At 35.5% G+C, this 16,821-nt stretch overlaps 1 protein-coding gene across 1 annotated transcript in view; it reads right to left on the bottom strand.

Annotated features, from left to right (window-relative positions):
- Window positions 1-16,821, bottom strand: part of LOC106868709 (antiviral innate immune response receptor RIG-I) — a 36,179-nt gene that overhangs the window by 18,686 nt on the left and 672 nt on the right. Inside the window, exons 1-7 of the mRNA XM_089348122.1 lie at window positions 16,121-16,821; window positions 15,120-15,286; window positions 14,163-14,335; window positions 11,485-11,677; window positions 8,774-8,936; window positions 7,638-7,730; window positions 4,962-5,089 (exon numbers count right to left, since the gene is read on the bottom strand). The exon at window positions 16,121-16,821 is cut by the window's right edge and continues 672 nt beyond it. Of these exons, the coding sequence (XP_089204248.1) occupies window positions 4,962-5,089; window positions 7,638-7,730; window positions 8,774-8,936; window positions 11,485-11,677; window positions 14,163-14,335; window positions 15,120-15,140 (771 nt within the window). The 5' untranslated portion in view covers window positions 15,141-15,286; window positions 16,121-16,821. The remainder of the gene's footprint in view (window positions 1-4,961; window positions 5,090-7,637; window positions 7,731-8,773; window positions 8,937-11,484; window positions 11,678-14,162; window positions 14,336-15,119; window positions 15,287-16,120) is intronic.

Below are 16,821 nucleotides of genomic sequence, written 5' to 3' on the forward strand. Positions count from 1 at the left end.
TTAGTTTGTACGTCTGTCAATATATGTTTCAACACACCTTTTCGCATCAGGAATTTTGCAAAACAAGCACACAAACGTGTATATAACACACACACACACACACACACACGTGTGAAAGTTGTGCACTTGTCGAATTATGAATATTCTTTTCTACTCTAGGCACAAGGCCTGAAATTTGGGGGGGGGGGGCAGTCGATTAGATCGACCACAGTACGCAACATAATTTATCAACCCCGAAGGGATGAAAGGCAATGTCGACCTCGGCAGAATTTAAGCTCAGAACATAAAGACAGACGAAATACCGCTAAGCATTTCGCCCGGCGTGCTAACGTTTCTGCTAGCACGCCGCCTTTCCTGCACATCTCCAGCAAAATTATAAGTCAACGATGCAAGGGAAGTAACTCTGTTCATCATTTAAATGGCACTGAAAATGTTTTTAAAAAATTCCAATTCTGTCATTTTCTTTTTGTGCCTTATAATTTAACACACACACCGGTAAAATTTCCACTTATTTCTATTTTCCTAAAATTTTTGTTGCGTCTTGCAACTTTTTCAATAGTCTTGACTCTGTCCGTTATTTACACTGCGTTCCTTTTTGTTTGTTTATGCGCATGTGTGTGGGTCAGTGTGTGTGTGTATGTGTGAGCGTGTGCGTGTATACATGCATGTGTGTGTATGTATATATGTGTGTGTATGCATATGTATATATGTATGTGTGAGCATCTGTACGTATGTATTCTGCATATTCATGTGCTTGCATGTCCGTGTTTGTGTATTTTTTTATGTATGTGTGTGAGCGTGTGTTTGTATATGTATGCACCACTGTCTCCTTGTGTGTGTGTATTTTGCAACTATGTTCCATGTTTGTATGTATGGATGTGCATCTCCATATGTGTGGACACGTGTCTCCATATGTGTCCTTGTGTGAAGTAAAGTGTGTGTGTATATATGGTCATGCATTTCAGTCTCCATTTGCGTATGTGTGCTTGTCTGTTCATATAACCTATGTACCTATCCATCTGTATGTTGATCTGTTTATTTTCATATCCATATGCTTACATACATGCGCATATACACATATACACCCCCACACACACATACATACATCTATCTACATAACAGCCCACTAACTATTCTACTCTACCTGTGTAAACTGTGGGTATGGGGGTATTATATCTACTATGTATATTTCCTATGTAGTATTGGGGAAGTTTCATTTATAAGGACGTACTCCCGTATTTGTCTGAGTGTTGGGTCTTTTTGGTGCTTGGATATGATGCAGATGTCAAGTTGACCCAAGTTGTCTCCATGGTGGTCTTTGGCATGTTGGTAGAGCATGAAGGACTGTTTTTTGTCATCATATTGTCTCAGATGTTCATTTAGTTGTTCCACAATGCTCCTAGATGTCTTCCCTATGTACGTCATGTTCATGTCTTTACAAGCACCTTTTCTGCATCTGATGCTGTAGACTACATTTCAAGTTCTACAGTTAATGCCAGGTCTAATCCTACACACCATGCAGTTATCATTGGTGCATATGGTATTTTCAAAGGGGTACATCCTACATAGTTGTGATCTGACGGAGTTCCCTAGCTTTTCAACAATCTTAATGTTGAGTTTGATCTCCTTCAGAGCTTTCCTAAATCTACAAGCTAGTTCTACATGGGCTGTGGCCCCTACAAACATCACTCCTTGATATTTGTCGGTTTTATACCACGTGTTTGCCCTGTTTGTTTTGTCACAAGTTCTTTGTATCCTATTCCATTCTTTGTTTCTATATCTAGGGCAGGTACCACTGGTATCATTATGTAAAATGTTGTCTAAAGAGGGCAGTATTGCCTCGCTGGAGGTGGTGGAAAGTTCCAAGGGGGCATTAATGAAAACTGAGGCAATAATGGGGTAGAGATTCATGTAAAAAGTGGGATGATAATGGGATAGCAATTCATGCAAAACAACAGAATAATGGGTTCATTAAGTTTTATTTGTTAAATACAGTTGCTTTGAATTTGCTTCAGAAAGAGGTTTATGTTTGTGATGGTTAGTTGGGGTGAGGGCAGTAGGAATGTGGCCTGGGTGTTAAGGGGACAGCAACCCAAAAATGTTTGGGAACCATTGATCTACACAACCACATACGTTTTTATTTAAGATGTGAGAGGATGGGAGAAGTAGATAAAAATCTCTATATGAAATCTCAACAAAATTAACTATCATCATAGCTCAGACTTTATAATAAAAATTTTAGCAATGCTCTAATGTAAAAAATTATTACTATTATTAAGGCGGTGAGCTGCCAGAATGGTTAACATGCCGGGTGAAATGCTTAACAGTATTTCACTCATCACTACATTCTGAGTTCAAATTCCGCCAAGGTCGACTTTGCCTTTCATCTTTTTGGAGCCGATAAATTAAGTGCCAGTGAAACACTGGGGTCAGTGTAATCAACTTATCCCCTGCCCTTGTAGCAAAATTTGAAATTATTATTATTATTATTATTATTATTATTATTATTATTATTATTATTATTATGCTTCGTTCTGAGTTCAAATTCCATTGAGGTTGACTTTGCCTTTCATCCTTTTAGAATTGATAAATAAAGTACCCCTCCCCCAAAATATCAGGCCTTGTGTCTATAGTAGAAAGGATTATTATTATTATTATTATTATTATTATTATTATTATTAAGGCAGCAAGATGGCAGAATTGTTAGCATGCCAAGCAAAGTTCTGAGTTCAAATTCTGCTGAGGTCAACTTTGCTTTTCATCTTTCCAGGGTCAATTAAATAAGTTCTAGTTATTCACTGGGGTCAATGACTTACCTCCTCCCCAAAAATTTTAGGCCTTGTGCCTATAGTAGAAAGGTTTATTATTAAGGGAGCAAGCTGGCAGAATCATGAATGTTCAAGACAAAATGCTCAGCAATATTTCTTCCAACTTTTTGTTCCGAACTCAAATGACTTTATCATTCTTTTGGGGTCAATAATAAGTATCAGTTAATTAGTAAGCAATGTAACTGAGTAGCACTTTCATCCAAAATTTCAGACCTTGAGCCTAGAGTAAAAAGAATTATTGTTGTTGTTGTTGTTGTTGTTGTTGTTGAGTGAGAGAGGAGTTTATGCCATCAAAGTCACACTGGAGTGCAAATACAAAGCCCAATATACCCAGCATGACTACACATCCTATAAGAATACACCGGGTACATGGCTCACAATCATATGTGTGCAACATGGTGATCTCGTATCAAGATAAACAGTGTGTGACCTTGCAGGTAGGACCGAGTTAGAATTTTCTTCAGGTCAAGTGGCCTATTCTGCTCAAAAGGTCCCTGAATAAGGGTTGTTTAATGATGAACAAAATACCTGTTTCCAGAGATGATTATTCAAACCCTAAAGAATTCCTTTCAGCACATGGCTCTGTTGCTTTCCCCGCTACTTCAGCTAATAGTCAGAGATGCACATATCATCAACCACAAAGGGACATATTCAACTGGTCATGGTCAAGTAACTGACAAGCAAATCTGTGGTATTGCGCAGAATATTTGTTGTAACCCATCTTTCATTATTTCATAAAAACAAACGTCAATGATACTTCCATTTCTTTGATCAATAAACTAACTACTCACTGAATTATGTCGAAAGTCACAGAGTCTATCACAAGCACTGTTTTTAAGTAGAAACTGTGTAGGACAAGCAGATTCTACTTGCAGGATTCCATGTCAATTCTCTTTTCTCAGTCCCACTCACAAGGCATAAGTCAACTTGAAAGTCATTTGTTTAAGGTGATGTGGGATTGAAATATTGAACTAGGGATCTTGCGTTTATTATGTTAAGCGAGTACTCGTACCTGCACTCATACATACATACACGTATGCATGGATGGTTGGATGGATGGATTACATACATACATACATACATACATGATGGCCGTCCACTCGTGAGCCAGGAAGACCATTGCCGACCTTCAGAAACATTCTGCGCTCTAGTACTAACTTACATTTTGCATTTATGGCTCCGTTGGTGGCTAATGGGCCCTGCTCTTGATAAGCATACACGACTGCAAACATTGCAGATTAAGCTTTCCCCATTCACTATACGAGCCGTGCACTTTCGCGCAGCTCACTTAAGTTCTTCATGCTGGATACGTGCTCGCTCAAAAGTGTTGATCCCCTCCTTAACCTGCTTCCTCCATCTGTGGCGATGACAGGCATTGTTCTCCCAGTCAGTGTCCTGCATATTACAGGCCTTTAATGAGGACTTGACACAGTCCTTAAAGCGCAGCCTTGGTTTCTGCCGGAGTCTCCTTCCATTCACAAGTTCTCCATAGAGCATCTGCTTAGGAATCCTGCTATCCTTCATTCTAATAAGGTGTCCAGTCCAATGTAACCGGTGCTTGTGCACCATCACCTCAATACTCAAGATATCAGCTGTCCTCAGGATCTGTGTGTCTAGAATCTTTGAGGTCCAGCCAACATTGAGAATGTGCCTGAGACATCTCTGATGAAAGCGTTCAAGGACCCTTACCTGACGTTTGTAGAGTCCATGTTTCACACAAGTAGAGAAGCGATGTTAGTACACAAGCACGGTACACAGCAACTTTTGTTTGCCTTGCTATGCCATGCTGGGACCAGACATGACACAACATACATACAAACATACATACATACAAACATACATACATACATACATACATACATACATACCACTTAAGCCATGCTTTTCCCTATACACAGAAACACACACAATCATACTCATATATATTCATACATATTTGCACACATACACACAGACATATATATCACAAAGTGCATTCACATATCAAATTTCAATTACAAAACTAAAATAATTTTTCACATAATGCATTTGTAAGTATAGTCACTGGGCTCTTGGGTCAGAGAATAAATGCAGTAATCCTGACACTGTGCAAATGATTTTGTCAATATATTCATTTGTCATTGTACTACTTACTTCCAGATACTGTATACTTGCAAACTCGTGTTTGAGTTCAAAAGGAGATGAATTCACGGTTTTTTTTGCATCACTCAACCATCCAATGTATTGAGTAGTTCCAAACTGTAAAGAATTTGCACTGAGTTCTTTAAAGAAAAAAGAAAAAAGAAAAATATACAAAGAATAAGGAATAAATATGAAAAGAGTTTTAAAAACAAAAGAAAATAAAGAAATGGGAAAATAAGAGGGTAAGCTAATACAACTGAATATAAAATTGAAATTGAAAAAAAGAACAAAAAGATTTCTTCTAAAAACAAAATTTTTGCTGGTATTTGATCTTACTCTGAGAATCACCTTAGCCAAGCTAATTTGGCAGCCAACTGATAGAAATGTCTATTATTCAATCTCCTGATGAATAATCGAATCGCCTTTCTGTACAATGAAGACAGCAAAAATACGATTTGTGTGCAGTATAGGCAATCTATATACAAAAGTGCAAATCTAATTAACAAACATTCTGGACTTACTATATGATGAAAGCATCATTATATGGAAACCTTCTGAAAGTATTGTTTAACCAGTTTGAAATTGCAAACATAAGGCCTAAGAACTATTACTTTGTATGATCCTGTTGTTTGAATGTATAGGACCACTTAATTTCATGTGTTATTGGATAATTCCCTGGTGTAGCTCCTATACATTCAATCAGCAGGATCATACAAGACTGAGATAGAGCATGACAAAAGGATCTGGGGTGTGAGATTTTCATGGATGTACATTGGAATTCCACCATAACTCCTGTCTTTTCTGTTGCTTTCAATACAACATATTTTGGTATGTGTATTTCTGCATCTGCAGTGTCATGTTTTAGATGTAAAAATGGAGGCAGTAACAATTGATGGCATCAACATCAAAGAAGAGGAAGTAATACTGGCAATAAATGGCAATAAATGACAGATATGCAAGCTCAGCTGCTGATCTCGATGGATTCCCAGTAATCCTTCTCAAGTTATGCAAATGAGCCCTTACAAAACCACTGCAGCTTCTTCTTCAGAGCTCCCTCCCAAGTGGTAAGCTCCTACACAAACTGAAGGAGAGAATAATGTGCCATATCAATAAAGGAGGAAGCAGAACAGATGCTAAAATTTATAGGCCTATCTCTGACTTCACACATCAGCAAAGTCGGAGTATTAAAGCAGCTACTCAACAACTCAAATGTGGATGTTTTGACTTTCCAAAAGCCTTTGACAAAGTTGATCATGATGTGGTATGTCACAAGCTGCATAATTTCTGCATAGTCAGAAAATTTGGAGAGTGGCTACACAACTTTCTAAAAGACAGAAGTCAGGTAGTGGTGGCCAACAGGACTACCTCCAAGGAAGTGCAAATAATAAGTGGTGTCCCACAGGGTCTTGTGGTTACTGCTATTCACAGAGGCCCTCTCAGACATGCCCTCAGCTGCTCAAACAGCCACTCTTGCTAGTTATGCAATTAATACAAAAGTCTCTCAGAGGATATAGAACCTGAAGGTTTTGCACATCTGCAACAGGTGGGCTGAAGAAAATAACATGTAGTATAATGCTGGAAAATTCCAAGCCCTGCACTACCAACACAAGGAACCTAATGAAAAGCAGACATGATACATGGCCCAGGAGGGATTGCAATCCCTGAATCAAAATCAGTGCACAATATGAGCATTGACATGAATAATGATGCATCTTTCCAATGCATATTACTAAGTTGGCAATAAAATGCAGATGGTTGCCTAGATGGGTCCTTAGAACTTCCAGGATGAGTGAACAGGAAATCATGATGGTCCTCCAGAGGACATTTGTCCTCAGCCATTTGGATTATTACTTCCAACTGTGGTCACACAGTATAAAATTAATGATGGAACTCAAAGCAATCTAGCAAAGCTACACAAAGACTCGCAAATTGTCAACAGCCACAAGCAAGCGTCAAATCTTAAAGAACTCCTAACCAAAGCAAAAATTACATCACAAAGAATAATACAGATAACAAAATGTAGAGACCTTTGTTGTAGAACATGGAAATAATTGAACAGGGCAAACCCCAAAAATTTAAATAATGAGAAGGAACTGAGACTAATGCAAATATGAAATGCAAAACAAAAAAATCTCATTTACTGCGTCAAATATTCACAGTGCATTCAGTCAAATGGGATCAAAATTCATCAGTTTAGGGTACATACACAACAAATCAAAGATTCTTCTCTTAGAAATGTCCCATGTAGTGAACATCAAACATTTGTGCAAATGGAAAATTCAAAATATTCATTTTTTTTTTTTAAACTGAAGGAAGAAAATGATCAACTACAAAAGCAAAGAACTCTAATCTAAAATAGCCAAATCCTTTATTAAGAACAACTTCTTCTAAATGGATAACCCAATAACATGTGCATTCAGAAAGTTGAAAATGGTAAAAAGCATTTACCATAATACATAAACCTCCTTCCAAAAGGTTTGTACCTTCTAGATTTAGTTTTAGATGCACAATGTGTGTGTTTGTGTGTGTGTGAGAAAAAGAGACAGAGAGAGATTGCATAATTTTTCCCCATGGGTGTAGCTTTGAGAGAGATAGTCATTTGCCTTAGAGGGAATTATGATGAAATCTTCAGCAATCTTCATATACTAACTCACATCACCAAATGGAAAACATTAATCTCAAACTTACCTCTATTATTTAAACTCTTGTGCACATCTGTCATAAAACTCTTGATTACTTTACTGAGAGCACTCTCACTTTCTATTGGTAATGACTTAACAGCTGCAAGTAGATAGTGTTATTAATATTATTTATTTTCAACAGTTTTGTGTGAGTTTCTATTACAACCTCAGGAGAATCTCTATGCACTTTAAGTATGTGCAGTATTGTCTTTTATGTCAGTGGAATGGTGTTGGCATGTTACATTTATTTTGTTATTGAGTTTGTTTCATTTTTTCTCATATCACTTTAGTCTATTAAATATGCTGTTATTCTGTTGTGAATGGTAATGGTGAAGCACAACTTATTTTATATTATTGGGAAGTGGCTGTGTAAAATATGTACAGTGTTGATGGTGTTAATTTAGTATTAGATGGAGACATAAGAAACAGGATACAACTGGAAGTTCTTACAGGACAATCTACTGAAGGTAACAGACCAAATGTGGTTGGAACAAAGCTTTTGCCAGACCAAGGGTAACATAGTGATGAAACAGTGAAGTTGACAGGGTCATAATAGAGAAGAGATGGGTTTGGAAAGAGTGAAAAAGTGGGGGCAGCAAAGAATCATATTAGGTAGCTAAAAGGAAAGCTGGAAGTCAGGTTTATCTAGGTAGAGCAGAAGCAGAAAGGAAGAGGTTTGCCAATATCTTACAGCGTGAAGACCAGAGACTTGAGGTGTCCTAGATTGCTAGATAGTGTGTCAGTGAGAGGTTATGGGAGAGAAATGTATATGGATGGATAATGGTATGCTTGCACTTAGTGATTCAGTGTTGTAGGAGTTTTATAAACAAAAGGTGTACTGCATAAATTGTGTTATTGAATTGGAAATGTCTTGCACAGCATGTACACTGTGCTTTGCTGACTATTCTTTAAACTCTGTATATTTCATTTCACATTGACCCAGCCCACTCAGCAGGAAAAAATTAGTAATCTTTTGATGGACCAGCATCTTGGCCAAGGCAAGAAATATACATGTCACAGAATCTGGAAAACCAGACTTATGAGCCTATGGCTTGGGAAGGTCCTTTCATTTTTTTTTTATTGTTATAATGGGTAATGGTAAACAAAGAAGATAGTGGCAATGGCTGAGAACTTTCTACTTACTTTCCACAGGTACAGGTACATGTTCCTGTAAATCTGCAACATTTTCCTTAGTAATGCACAATTCCTCACAGTCTAGATTGGCACAAATTTCCAAAAAGTGTTCTTTGGCATTTTTACCAGATTTTGCTACATCAATACCAACCACAGCTGTCAAACCAATAACCTGGAAGAAAATGCCACAAAATCTGAAAGTTAATTCATGTCAATTTGATACCTTACTACTACTACTACTACTACTACTACTACTACTACTACTACTACTTCTGCTGCTGCTGCTGCTACTACTACTACTAATAATAATAATAATAATAATAATAACAATAATAATAATAACTAAACCAGTTGAGCAAGTCCCTTGGTGGCTGACAATATGTGCATCTCTGATCACGAGCAGAAGTAGTGGGAGAGCATCATAGCCATGTGTTGAGAGGAATTCTTTGGGGTTTGAATAATTCACCTTTGGAAACATGGGTGTTTCGTTCAACATCCTTAAACAAACCTTATTCAGGGACCTTTTGAGCGGGACGGGCCACTCGAAGAAAATTCTAACTGGGTTCCACCTGCGAGGTCATGCACTGTTTATCTTGATATGAGATCACCATGTCGCACACATATGGTTGTGATGCATGTGCCTGGTGTACCCTTATCAGATGGGTAGTCATGATGGGTATGCAGGGCTTCGTATATTTTACCTCAGTGTCACTTTGATGGCATGCGCTGCTCTCTCACTCAATAATAATAATAATAATACTTCGCCAGTCAACTTAACTCTTACAACTTCAAATTATTCATGAGCCAATAAAAAGCCTCAATTTTTGCCAGGTCTCTTGACTTGCTAGAAAAAGTAACTGAATTCCCTTAAATTAAACCTTAGCATCTTAAAAGAAGAAGAATACATTTCTAAAATGTTTACAAATGTGCAAATATAATAACTTGATATACGTTTACAGATACATATATATAAATATATTGGCCTAATGAAATTATAAGCTTTTCTAAAAGTTATTATTCTCCGTCATACTCTCATTCTCTCTAGTTTCATCAATAAACAATCTGAAATTAAAACTACATCATAATTTCAAAGGTGTTGCTCAACCTGATATTGCATTTCATTACAGTTATGTAAAAGTACATAACCTTGTCACCACTTCTTCCTCTCTCTCTCTCTCTCTCAGTATAGTTTTTACTATTATAAACAAATCTGTTACCTTAGTCTAATGTGAGAAATGTTATTTTAGTAGTGTATACTAGAGATGACAAAACACCAAACTAATATACAGAATTCAAAACATACAAAAATCAATTTTACTTTTTATCCCTCCAAAGTCAATAAACCACTACTCTTGAACTACTCAAACTGACTCGGTTGCCTTTACTCCTCCCATTGCAAGTTATGGTCATAAACGAATATAAAGAATCATCATCACGGACTCAGATCCACTATTCAAAACCGAGCTCTTGGCTTTGTTTATGTCACATTCATGAATATCATTGGTGAAAGCTATGTTGTTGCACTTTGAATCAGCAAAGCCACTGCTTATGTCCAGCATGAAAACCTCCTTGCCTATAGTCTCCCATCGATCTCAAATTTCTTGAAATACATGATTTCTTCTAATCCAAGAAACTCCCACCATTGCAGTGTCTACTTTACAGCACATGCACACCTATACAGATAATACCACTCTTCAATTCCTCCTAAATCTTTCAGACAATCATCATCCACATGCAACTTAAACACTTCACACCAGATCTGTACTGACTCTATGAACAGGGGCCTTAGAATTATAGTAAAAGTATCATCTCTCTTTATGTTTGTATGCGTATATGCGTAAGGATGAGAGCATGTGAGTGTGGTGTGTGCATGTGTAATCTCTACTGTCACAAATTTTGTAAAGAAAAGTCTCCTTCAATGTGGATATCTAAGTCTCTTTCAATAGTACAAAGACACAATATTTACAAACATCAAACATTTCTGTACATAACTTCCTCTATGTACAAGCAACACACAATTGAAACCCTTAAAATACTGCAAATGGAAAGCTTCACCATCTCTGATGATCTCCATCGCAAACTCAGATATAGCAGTACCAAAACTGTACCACAAAAACTAGAGATCATCTCTTTAGAACTAGAAAATACTTCACCCCTCAAAGATGTGGTATTTCTACTCTTTGATTTTTCTAATGCTACTACTTCAATTTCTGCTTCTCTAGGTCACTGCATATACTTTCTGTTGTGGTCTACGCAGTACACCTGTCTCTTCCTCCTAGCACTCCTAGGAGGAAGAGATATAGATATACTTTAATCTCTTCATCCACCTAATCACACACTAAATACTTTACTCACTCCATTTTTGCAAAATTACAACCATCTAAATTCCCACCACCACCTCTCCTTGTCTAACATCACCCTAATAAATATTTAAACTGAATAGCAACGGTATCAATTTCACTAACTTTTGGACAGCCTTAAATGTTTAGAGATGTTGTCCCTCCTCTATTAACTAATTTTTAAAAGAAAATAAAATAGGGGTAACAGTTGTTAATTTTTAGAAGGCCCTCTTCATAACTTACACTTTATCCCTGTACAGTATAAACAAGAGTTTTCTTTGTTTATTTTTGTTTCATTTTTTTTGTTTGATTTGATTTTTTGCAGAAATGTGAAAAAGACATTTGTGTGTGGCAGATGTCTGCTTGTAATAGAAAACTTACCTGAGGTAGCTGACAATTTACTTTTTTAAATTTGTCATCAAGGTATCTTGACATAAGAATATTGTAAGGATGTTTGCAATATGTGTGATGACATTCATCAATTATTAGCAGTGTAATAATGGAAAGACCCTCAATTCTACCAAGCTTCAGGTTGTCAACTAAACATTGTGGAGTCATAACAACAATATCACTTCTGTACCAAAACAAAAAAAAATAAGACACAAAAGTTAGACTGTCATCATATTTACCATCATCATTGTCATCAATATCCTTTTAAACATCCACTTTGCTACACTTACATATGAGGCGTTTAGTAACAGACCGTCGTAAGCACCACAACTTAAAAACCAAGAAAAACGCAGTCAAAGTTTCGCGACTTTCAGAATGTGATATCTCAGCAAGGAATGAAGTTAGGAAGCTGGTTTTGGTCTTAAAGTGACCGTGAAGACCTCCTTCTAATCATTCCACCTATGTAAAATTATTTATGCATGCATCTGAAAGATGAATCAATGACTGCATCATTCTCGTTTTGTAGAATATATAGGTACTACAAAACAGTGTATTGCATTGCATATTTTAGCCATAATACCTAGAAAAAACATACAGAGACCTCCCAAAGGTATTGTTTCTGTTTTAATATACCAAGGTAAGTATCTTCAAGAAGTAAGAAAGACAAGATAGTAAGATAATAGCCCATTATTGTTACAATGGTAATGAGGAATATTAAAAAATTGAACCATAACACCTCAAAAACAATACAGTGAATATACCAAAGTTATTGATTGAGTGTGTGAGCTTACAATGGTGTGTAGCTAAACTCTCTGGTCCAAGTTTGGGTGAGCGAGTGTCAGGTCAATAGCATCGAGGTACAATATTTTGCAGCTGGATTTTCAACCTTATTGTAAGACTCACCAGTTCTTCCTCCCAACTTTTTCGGATTCTAGATGTTGAGACAAAGGAAATGATATACTAACCTCGCAAATGGCCAGGGTAGCACTTACGACACTCTGTTACTAAACGCCTCATATGTTGGATGGAATTCATCAATGCAGATTTTCTACAGTTGCAATGCCTTTCCTGTGGCCAACCCTTACCTGTTTCAAAGTAAGGTAATATTTCCCCATGACCAGACATATTTGTCATAGAAAATTTGTTGACCCTATCATATTCTTGGCTTTTATTTTACCTATCTCTCTTTTTTTTTTTGTCATGTTGTATGATATTTTATGAATGGAGAGTAAATAATACTATCTTTTTGTTCTATTTTCACTTTTACTGACTTACATTTATTTTAATATCATAGTTCCAAAACACATGTAAATCAGGTTTGGTGAATGAACAAAAAGGTTGCTTTAAGAGGCACTACTGGTTACCACAGCAACAAATGACGACAACCACATTATTATGGCTGGTAAAAATGATAAAAAGCTCAACAGCATGGAGGTTATGGATATGATTTGATTTTTTTTTATCCAAAATATTTACATGCTATTATTTATAGTTTTAAGTGTACTTCAAGACCAATATTCCATAAAAGAAACATTTTACATTCTCTCAAAACTTTATAAAATTCTTAATGATGTCAATAATATTAAAGTATTTTGTCATATCTGGGTGTGAATGATGTTTCGTGAATGACTTCAAATATTTGCAATCAATATAATTGAATATTATTAATTATTCATTTTATTTTTATTCATTTGTCTTTTAATTGAATATCATTACATATGCAGACAGTTAAATATTATCATTCAATTCTAATCTTCACACATGCATCTAATTGAATATTTTTGCCCTGTTTCTTCATTATCTGTATATTTTTATTAATGGTTTCCAGCCTCATTACTCAAATTTCATTTTGTAGACCAAGTTAGGAATTTTTCATTTTCAGTTTTAATAAATATATTTTGGGACTACTTTCGGTATGGAGTATTCTGTTTTCCCTTCTCATTTACACTTAAGTTTTTACCACCATTATTAAGTATCATTTTTTAATGCAAGCTAGTAAATTTTACATTGTAGATTGTCAGTTATAATTTAATCAATTAATCCTAATGAACTGTCTTCTGTCATTATTTTAGCAGTCTTCAAAGTACACTGAGATAGCTATGTATCTACCCACACATGCGGCGGCGAGCTGGCAGAAACGGTAGCACACCGGGCGAAATGCTTAGCGGTATTTCGTCTGCCTGCTACGTTCTGAGTTCAAATTCCGCCGAGGTTGACTTTGCCTTTCATCCTTTCGGGGTCGATTAAATAAGTACCAGTTACACACTGGGGTCGATATAATCAATTTAATCCGTTTGTCTGTCCTTGTTTGTCCCCTCTGTGTGTAGCCCCTTGTGGGTAGTAAAGAAATAACACATGCACGTACATGCATGAATGTGCATATATGAATATATGAAAGTAGGGGGAAACTGGCCAGGTTTCATAGACTTTTTTGAGATAGTTGCAGGACTAAGGACTTTTAAATGCCCAACTGTAGTAAAACTTCTTGATGCAAGAGTTAGAAAATTGAAGTATGGGATCTGATAGTACCTCCTATAACTTTCTCACATCCATAGTTTGGAACGTGCACACGTGTGTGTGTGTGTGTGTGTGTGTGTGTGTGTTCAGTGTTCTTTTTATTCTTAATAAAAATGGAGAAACAAAAACTAAATAAGAAAATATGACCTTACAAGTTGAATGATTCCATTTTCTTGCTTTGGCTCTCAGGAGATCCATAAATAACATTAATTGTCAAATCAGGGAAAGAATTCATCAGAACAGTTTTTTGTTGTTCAGCTAAGGCTGTTTGATTGCATAAAAAGATTACTTTGCAACATTTTCCATCATTTTCTTGAAAATGATGCTGCAAATAAACAAATAAAAACAAAATAAATTTTTTAAAACTAAACAAAAATAGTGAAGAAAAATAATATTTATATATAAAATGTTCCACTAACAAGGAAGAAGGTGCTGTCTTTTTTTCAGAGAGAGAGAAACAGTGTGTGTGTGTGTGTGTGTGTGTGTGTGTGTGTGCACGTGCATGTGTGCATGTGTATGCATGTATGCGTGTGTGCATATATGTGGATGTCTGTGTTAAATTTGATTTTCAAAGAGATATTCACATTAGTAGGACAGCTGACTTTTGTGATGGTAAATATTCTATATTTTGGGTTCCAAATGACCATATCCAAATATACAGGAACCATTGCTCTAACAAAAAAATCAGATGATTTTTGAAAAACATGATATTTCTAATATTGCTATTGTTTAGCCTCAGATCAGGCCAGACCGTGCACACTTATGGAAAAGCAGTCCACTCTGTCCTTCTTTTGGACATTGCAATTCTAAAAATACATGATCAAATGTGCTCTATCTTTTCTCAAAGTAGTAAGGTGTAGTTTGAGAGAAATTCGGTTATTGCTCATAGCATGTTGAAGGACGAAAAAGTGGATCCCAACTGACAAACCTACTTCAAATCACACCCTAACGTCTTCAAAGAAAGGCAGATGTATTACAGCATAATGTAGTTCTAGATAAACTATGCTTGAATAAAACAAGATTGAATGATCAAGGCTGGACATGTTTTTATCATAGGTCTACACATTTTTCTTTGTTTTTTTTTTTCATAAAACAAAAAATAATTTCACCTCAATAATTTTCACAGCCATAACTGTTTTACCACTTCCTGTCGGTGCAGCTATTATACAGTTTTTCCCTAAAAGGGCTTTTGAAATCAATTCTTTTTGATATTCACGGAGTTTAATTTCCTTTGCATTAGTTCTCACTTGTTTTTGATTCTGTGATGGATTGTTTTCTATAACAACATAAAAAAAAATAAGAAAAAATTTTAATGAAATTACTTTTATATATTAAATTATTTTGAGCACACAAATCTAAACAATGATATATATATACTAATTCTTAACATGTTCCAGCAGAGTTGGACATGAATATGTTTGTCACTTTTGGATTTTGTCTCCAGAGAGAAGTACTCCACAGATGAAGTCCAACAGCAAAAAGTATATTCACATCCAAATCTGCAGGAACATGTTAAGAGTGAATGCAAACATTATTTTTATATAATCATCTGTTTCGATGTACTTTATAATTAAAATAAAATTATGTTTTCTCTATGATGATATGAGAATCATAAACACATATATATACTTACATATATATATACATATACACATATATACATATAAATATATATATATGTATATATATATATATACATACATATATATACATACAAATATATATATATATACATACATATACATATACATATTTATATACATATATATAAATATACATATATATATACATATATATATACATACATACATATATATGCATATATACATACATACATATATATACATATATACATATGTGTATACATATATACATATATATACATATATGTATACATATATATATATATATATACTAGCAGAAATACCCGGCGTTGCCCGGGTTAAAGAGAATAATGAAATCTAAAAACGCCGTCTAGACTACGCATCATCTTTATATATAGAGATGTATATACACACACACACCCAAACACACGTATATATATATGTATATCAATATAAATATATGAAAGTCAATGAAGTTTCGTAAAAGAAGGTGATCATGTATATACTTTCTTGCTGTTGTGATTATAACACCTCATTGTAAACTATGTTCCTTGTTTTCCCTTGTGGAGCATATACAAATAGGTTTTTTGTTGCTGCCCACTCTTGAGCAGCCAACATACAGTTGTCCATGTGAGAAGCAGGGCTCTTCCAAGAGAAGACCAGCTACAGACAGTGTTTGACCCTGATATTTGTTTATGGACATGGCAAAAGTCACACGAAGGGGGAATTGTAGTCTTCTGAATGTAAAAGGAATGTCTGCTCCTGATGGAGTAAGAGGAATTCTTGGAATAAAGACGTCATCCCCTTTTGCACGTCCAGAAAGAATGGTAGCCTCGATAACGTGTGACATCATTTTCTAAATAATGATCATCTGTTATGTTCAGGTTAAAATTTCATCAACATCAAAAATATATGAATTTTCATGGGAGTTATGGCCGTTATGCAAAGAATATAATTTCCAAATTTCATAAAGATCCATTCAGTACTTTTGGATAAAACAAATGACTAATGTGTGTTTGTGTGCATGTGTATGTGTGTGTGATGGGTGTATATATGTATAGATATCTGTATGCATGTATATATGTGTAAGGTACGACCGTGCGAACTCATAAAAGGAGAAATGGTGACGAATGGAAAAACAGAACTCCTTTTATTTAAACGTGTCACACGGTCGAACATACAAATATATATATCAATGGATGATATA

The sequence above is a fragment of the Octopus bimaculoides genome, chromosome 2, assembly GCF_046866305.1.
Source record: "Octopus bimaculoides isolate indiv1 chromosome 2, ASM4686630v1, whole genome shotgun sequence".
Taxonomy (NCBI): Eukaryota; Metazoa; Mollusca; class Cephalopoda; order Octopoda; family Octopodidae; genus Octopus; species Octopus bimaculoides.